Below are 7500 nucleotides of genomic sequence, written 5' to 3' on the forward strand. Positions count from 1 at the left end.
GTTTACAAGGTGTTGCTGCTGTTGCTGCTGTTGCTGCTGTTGCTGCAGCTGATGGTGTTGTTGAGGATGCAGGTGATACCTGGAGCTTTCCTCGGCGGCGTACTGAAGAGATGGTACTGCTGCCCTTGGTAATTGTGACTTCGAGAACCCATGTAGTGGTCATGGGGGTCCATTACCTGGGCGATATCTGATGCGGATGGGGCGAGGGGTAACCCAAACCAGCTGGGTATCCGACGGGGCATCCGCTTGAAGTACTATTTTCTAGAGGGGTGAGCACGCCCTGGCTGTTTGGCAAGGAGGTCGAACTCTGTGCCACATGCATCTGGTTATGCCGCCCATGGTAACTTGGATTAGGCCCCGCATTCTGGGGCATCAGGGAAAGGCCCTGTGTAGGGCACTCCTGAAGGAGGCAGGGTAAAAGAGGGCACGCTCACAGAATTGACGGGGGATCCGTGTTGGCTTAGACTGAAGAGCATTAGGAGGAGGAGGAGGACCTTGAGGACGTGTGGGGTAATGGGACCCCACTGCTGAGGGTTACAGCAGGGGGGCCCATGCCTCTGTCGGCGTCGTAGCTCCTGTAGGTGGGATGAGGAGCCCTGTGGACAGGTAGCTGTTGTAGTGTGCAACAGGCATCAGCACCGATTCCAGAAAAATCCCGAGGCTTCTCGTTTATAATTTACTGCACGACACTGAACTGAATTGAAAGAAATTTCTTTTTAAAACGAGGCCCAATTCACCTTAACTTAAGAGAAACATTTACACATAAATATGGGTTATTCACTCAAATCTTAAACGTAAGGGAGATGTACGAACATCTGATCAATTAAAAGTAAAATATGCCTATATATATTTTGGTATCCAAAAGGCACTTGTAACACACTTGAGAAATATCTCTGATATCTTTTTTATCCTAAATGTGAACCATCACTGATAAAAACTGGGAAGATCTGCTACTGTAGAAGGATTCAACACACACACTCACAAGCACTCACGCCGGCGACAGTTTGACGGGCTTCAGGAGTGAAGGAGGACTGATCGGGGTATCGGTTGCCCACACAGGGTATGAGAGCAGTTAAGGAGAACAGGAGGAGTAGTAGTAGTAGGAGGAGGAGGAGGAGGCGAAGGAGTTGCCAACTGAAGTAGTGGCAGCAATCCTTGGGGATGAGAGAGAGAGAGAGAGAGGAGAGAGAGAGGAGAGAGAGAGAGAGAGAGAGAGAGAGAGAGAGGAGAGGGAGAGAGAGAGAGAGAGCAACAAGGGGCACTCAACACACACACTTCACTTGGAGAGAAGAAATAAGAGGGAAAGAAAAGAAAGAAAGGAAGAAAGAAAGAACGAAAGATATATGAAGAAGGTCGTCTTATCTTTCCTTTTTCTCCTTCTGCACTCCCAGCCAGACACTCCACGAAGGGAGGCCCCGGACAGCGGAGAATAAAAAGGACTCTTCCAAAAGCTAACCCTGCAGGACACCAGTTAACTCCGTTGCTACAATAACTAAACACTGAGGGGATGCTGCATTGCTTTCTGATTAATGAGAGAAGGGAGCGGGTCAGGGGTCCAACTGGCTGCCCATTGGTCAATTCCAAAGTGGGAACTGGAGTCTGATTGGCCGTCAACAAGACCCTTGGCCCCGCCTCCTCATCTGCAACCTCGGAAGCGAAGTGCTATGGAATCTCGTTCCCCGAGATATGGAGGGATGTTGGAATCGCTTTGCAATATCGGAAAAGGGAACACTGACCCGGGAGTGGAAATCCGTCTCAAAGAAAGACATACGAGAGGGAAGATACTGCGGAGAGGAGAGGAATAAGAGGTGGGAGGGAGGGGGGGAGAGTAGAGTGAGAGGGGATCTAACAATATGTTCAAGTTAACCGCCCAACGACGGGCACGGATAGCATGACGTCACAACGACGCAACAGTAATCACCAAGTACATTATACTATATTCCGTCAGGGGAGAGAGAGAGAGAGAGAGAGAGAGAGAGATGAGAGAGAGAGAGAGATGGTGGGAGGGGGGTTAAGGGACGGGTTAAGATGATTTTACACCACCGCCAAGAAGATGCATCCCACCAAAGGTTGTTGTTATTGCAATGCAACAAAATGAGAGAAGGCTGTTCCGTCTCCGGACGACTTCCCCCGCGTGAGGTTAATGACCCAAGAATATGAATAATAAACATATCAACATTACGCCATATCTCGAATTACAACCAGGCGACAGCATCAAACCCCACCTCCCCCTCAAAAAAAAAGCGAGACGAAGAGCAACTTCTTTAAGATTCTCTCTCTCTCTCTCTCTCTCTCTCTCTCCTCTCTCTCTCTCTCTCTCTCTCTCTCTCCTCTCTCTCTCTCTCTCCTCTCTTCTCCTCTCTCTTTCTCTCTCTCTCTCCTCTCTCCTCTCTCTCTCTCTCTCTCTCAACCTCCACGAGACATTACGTAACGGAGATGTTATCAAAGAAAGCCACAGAGTTGAAGGGCAAGAGGACTGTTCATTGAAGTCTAAGGGATCCACTCAAACGAACCAGATAATTATTGTACTCGAATGGATGAAGAATAAGGTCTCGTTCGCAGATGGTTAAAAGTATCGTATACGGACGCACGAAAAGATTCAAAAACGAATAAGTACCAAAAAAAAAAAAAAAAAAAAAAAAAAAAAGTAAGTTTCGTACTATAAGATAAATAAAGAAATAAAACAACTGAATAAAAAAAATTACCTTACTTGAACATAAGATACAAACTACAAAACAAACAATTTCAAAAGTTCTTTTCCTTGAACACAAAAATAAATACAAACACATATATAACTAAAGTTCTCGTATATAAACGAGCAGATGGTTAAAAGTATCGTATACGAACACACAAAAAGATTCAAACGAACAGGTTGAAAAATGGGTTTCGTACTATAAGATAAATAAAGAAATAAAACAACTGAATGTAAAAAAAATATCTTACTTGAACATAGATACAAACAACAAAACAAACAATTTAAAAAGTTCTTTTCCTTGAACACAAAATAAATACAAACAACACATATAACTAAAGTTCTCGTACTTAAACATAGATAAAAAACTACAAACAAACATTAAAAAAGGTCTTATACCCAACCACAAAAAAAATAATTCTAAATGAAGCGATGGAAAAACAGGTCTAGAACTCGAACACACACACACACACACACACGCACAAAAAAACAAGTTACCATACTAGAACATAGATGAAAAGCGAGATAATTATAACTTTTACTATACTTTAAGGGTTGTTTTCTTATCGAAGACTCCAGGGGAATCCTACTCTCTACAGGACCTTTAGTATTCAATTTATAATATGCATTCCAAAGTATTCAGCATTTCACACCGATGGCAAAAAAAAAAAAAAACTTCCTTTAACTGTGACGACTCATCCTACCATCTCTAACTCCAGGAAGACTTTAAAACCTTGAATACCTAAAACCTTAAATTACTTAACAATCTAAGTATTCTTATCGCATTCCATATGTAGCGTTCAGTCATGTTAGAAATTAGATGCGCATAAGGTATTATCAGAGTATACTAACACATACACCTAAGTGCCATACCGAGATACCCAAGTTGTGGAATGATCTTCCAAATCGAGTAGTTGAATCAGTAGAACTTCAAAAGTTCAAATTTGCAACAAATGTTCTTATGTTGAACAGGACTGACATGTCTTTTTTTATAGTTTATATGTAAAAGATCTGTTTTAATGTTGTTACTTTTCTAAAAACATTTTATTTTAATTGTGCATTACTTTTCCACAGTTTATTTCATAATTTCTTTTTCTCACAGGGCTATTTTACCCTGTTAGAACCCTTGGGCTTATAGCATCCTGCTTTTCCAACTAGGGTTGTAGCTTAGTAATAATAATAATAATACCTAGTAAGAACAGTAAGAATCACTTCATTCATTACCATATGGAGGTTTTGAAAGTTGGTTGGGACAGACTGGGTGTAAATATTAAAAGTTATAACTGAAAACCCACACTTTAAAAGGGAAACAAACACAAGAACACTACCTAACCTAACCTGGGCGCCGTATCCTTTCCTACAGACCTATGGTCCCTTAGTAAGAGCACTATATCCTAGCTTACCTTAAGACTAAGTCTCAACCCTGTTTTTGCTTTCCAACCGGTTCACTCCTGGCGTGGTAAAACTATATAATATTTTGTAAAACGTAAAACTAGCTTCATTATATCATAATTCAAATAAGATAAACATCGTTTTCCCCCATAAAAATAATCGATTTGACCATAGTCGCCGCAGAGATTTCGGGCGAATAAGGCCCACCACCATGATGACGTCATAGCCAATCATGACGTTCCCCTTGACGTGATTGGCTATGACATCTTTAGGGGGTGGAGCTTATTTCGGCAGGAATCTTTGCGGTGACTAAGGCAATAACTAAGTGTACGCCTGTCCCAACCAACTTCATACACACTATATGACTGTATTAGCTAAAGCTGATTTATTTTATTCACACTCTTAAGAATTCTTCACTGTAGGAAGAACGGCAATATTTAAATATAAATTACGAAAACTTTGGACGTCTAAAACCCCCAAATTTTAGGCGTATTAAATCCTCAAGTTTGCGACGCATTACAACCCCAGGTTACGGCTGTATTACCACCTTAAATTTTGCATGAATAAAATCTCCAAGTTTTGGACGTATTAAAAACATGAGATTTGAACGTATTACATACAACCAAATGTTTCAGCCAAATTAAAGCCCTAAATTTTTTGTGTTAAAACCTTATGTTTTTCATATTAAAACCTTAAGTTTTGGACATATTAAAACCCCAAGTTTTGGGGGGTATTAAAACCCTGAGTGTTGGACATTAAAACCCATTTTTTGTCATATCAAAACCCTAAGTTTTGACGCATTAACCTCCATTTTTTGTCATACTAAACCCTAAGTTTTGGACGAAATATATCACAAGCCCAGGTTTCAGCTGTATTCAAACGCTGAGTTTTGGACTTAAAACACTTAGTTTTGGACGTATTAAAAAGCCAAGTATTGGTCCTATTAAACTCTAAATATTCGGTTTACTAAAACACTAAGCTATGGAAGTATTAAAACCACAAGTTCTAACCGTATTAAAACCCAAAGTTTTAGGCCTATTCAAACAATAAGTTTGGATGTATTAAAAACCCAAGTTTTAGGACTATTATGGCTGTAAGCTTTGGGTTTATTAAACACTAATTTGGACGTATTAAAAACCCAAGTTTTTGGGCCTATTAAAGCCTTATGTTTTGGGTTTATTAAAACAGTTTTTGGACATATTAAAAACCCAAGTTTTGGAAGTATTACAATCCCAGGTTTCGGCCGTATCAAAATTCAAAACTCTAAGTTTAGGACGTATTAAAACACACATCTTTGACGTATTAAACTCCCAAGATTTAGAAATTTTCTTAACAAAGCCTTAACCTTCATCTCAGGTAGCCACAATTCATTAATCAAGGTATAATTAACCTTATTCTATTTCAAAAGAACTAATCCTTCGGTTCAGATCATTAAGCATGTGAGATTTCCAACAATGGTCTGGCCAATCTCTCCCTTCATAAGCAAACTACAGGGTGTCTCAAAAAAATGTACTCACTCTTTGAATGACGAGAAAACCTTTATTTATGAACATAGAGCGAAATGTAATAGCATCGAATACATGAGACAAATGTTCAAAATGATGACTATTATAGATGTACTCAGTCTTCTTTTGTGTTGCAGATATCCTGAATTACTAAAGCTATGGCAGGAAATCAACTTAGTTTCGAAGAAAGAAAGTTCGTCCTGAAATGCTATTGGAAGACCGAAAACGCCACTGAAGTGCAACGCCGGTTCACAAATCAATTTGCAAAACCGCCAATAATAGTCATCAATTTGAACATTCGCAAACACGATTCTTCAAACACATTTGTCTCATGTATTCGATGCTATTTCATTTCGCTCTATGTTCATAAATAAAGGTTTTCTCGTCATTCAAAGAGTGAGTACATTTTTTTGAGGACACCCTGTATTCTTTAAAAGGGTTACAGAACTCAAAAGCATCTATTAGTCATGCATATTCTTCCAGCATTTTTCTCTTGACGTTTCTTGAATGCATAATTCCTTAACCTCTAACTACAGCAGCTTTTTACAAGGTAGAAACGACATTCGTTTTCCTTCATTCTTTTTCTTCAATAGGTCCAGAGAGTGGATGGCAGCTGCGGTTTCTCTTTCTGTGTATGCATATGCATATGCATAATATATATATATATATATATATATATATAATTTCATGTTTTAATTATCTTATTTCCTTCTCGTCATTTGTATTAGGGAAATAACGGTAGTAAAATATTACGCATTTCTAATAATCAACATACATACAAACACACACACTATATATAATTTATATTTATATATATATATATATATATATATATACATATACATACACACAAAGTATATGCAGAGTGAAAATACAATATATTATCTCCATATGTTTTTTTTAGGCATTTATCTGGCTTTTTAGTTAACCAAAGAAAAGTAATAATATACCTTCTTGAGAGAGAGAGAGAGAGAGAGAGAGAGAGAGAGAGAATTATATTCATAGGGGTTCTTTTAAGCATTTATCAGGCCTTTTAGTTAGCCAAAGAAAAGTAATAATATACCTTCTTGAGAGAGAGAGAGAGAGAGAGAGAGAGAGAGAGAGAGAGAGAATGGATAGTAATGTACCTTCCTGAGAGAGAGAGCAGCTGCAGCCTTGACCAGGAGCAAGGTAAGGATCGTCTACAATTGTTACAGGAAACAAGTTCTCTTTGCCTCCTTCTTTAAAAGTAACGGGAATTGAAAAGAAAATCTATATAATATATAAAGTGGAACAAGTGTGGAAAAAGAAGTAAGATTAAGTTAAGGGTAAAACAGATAAGAATGAACAGATGTCAAACACTGCCATGTCTCAACCCTTCTGGTGGAAGGCAAATTAATTTCTTTATTATTTCCAGTAAAATTAAAATTTATTTAAAATCAACACTATAAAGATGCAAGAAAAAAATTCAACACTAAAGATGCCACACACACACACAAAAAAAAAAAAAAAAAAAAAAAAAAAAAAAACGATAAATATTCTTTTAACCCAACAATGACCTTTAGAGTTTTTTTCATGAAATAATTAGTTGGAAATAATTAGTTAGAAGTTGGCTACCTAAAATGTTGAAGAACTGAAACCCTTAATACTAACAAATGAAACATTCCTATTAATGACAATTTTCAAATGAAGAAGAAATAGATATTTGTCTGAGGCTCGAGGTGAGGATGGCAAGTTCATCCTTGCGTCGTATTTTGCTAGCTGTACTTTTAAGATTTATTTTAAGCCATTTAACTTTTATAATGATATCTTTGCTTTTATTGTTTGAATTGAATATTCTTTTATTTTTTATTTATAATAAATGATATCGATGCCAATGACCTTATATGTCAAGATGCCCAGAAAACTTGTAATCAATCAAATGAAGATAAA

The 7500-nt window shown here is 37.9% G+C and overlaps 1 protein-coding gene across 1 annotated transcript in view; it reads right to left on the reverse strand.

Moving 5' to 3' along the window:
* Nucleotides 1–1487, reverse strand: part of LOC137633015 (uncharacterized) — a 47862-nt gene extending 46375 nt beyond the window's left edge. The window contains exons 1-2 of the mRNA XM_068365183.1: nt 1457–1487; nt 1–742 (exon numbers count right to left, since the gene is read on the reverse strand). The exon at nt 1–742 is cut by the window's left edge and continues 406 nt beyond it. Coding sequence (XP_068221284.1) covers nt 1–163 — 163 coding nt within the window. The 5' untranslated portion in view covers nt 164–742; nt 1457–1487. The remainder of the gene's footprint in view (nt 743–1456) is intronic.
* Between the last annotated feature and the right edge of the window lie 6013 nt (nt 1488–7500).

Source organism: Palaemon carinicauda, chromosome 42 (assembly GCF_036898095.1).
Source record: "Palaemon carinicauda isolate YSFRI2023 chromosome 42, ASM3689809v2, whole genome shotgun sequence".
Lineage (NCBI taxonomy): Eukaryota > Metazoa > Arthropoda > Malacostraca > Decapoda > Palaemonidae > Palaemon > Palaemon carinicauda.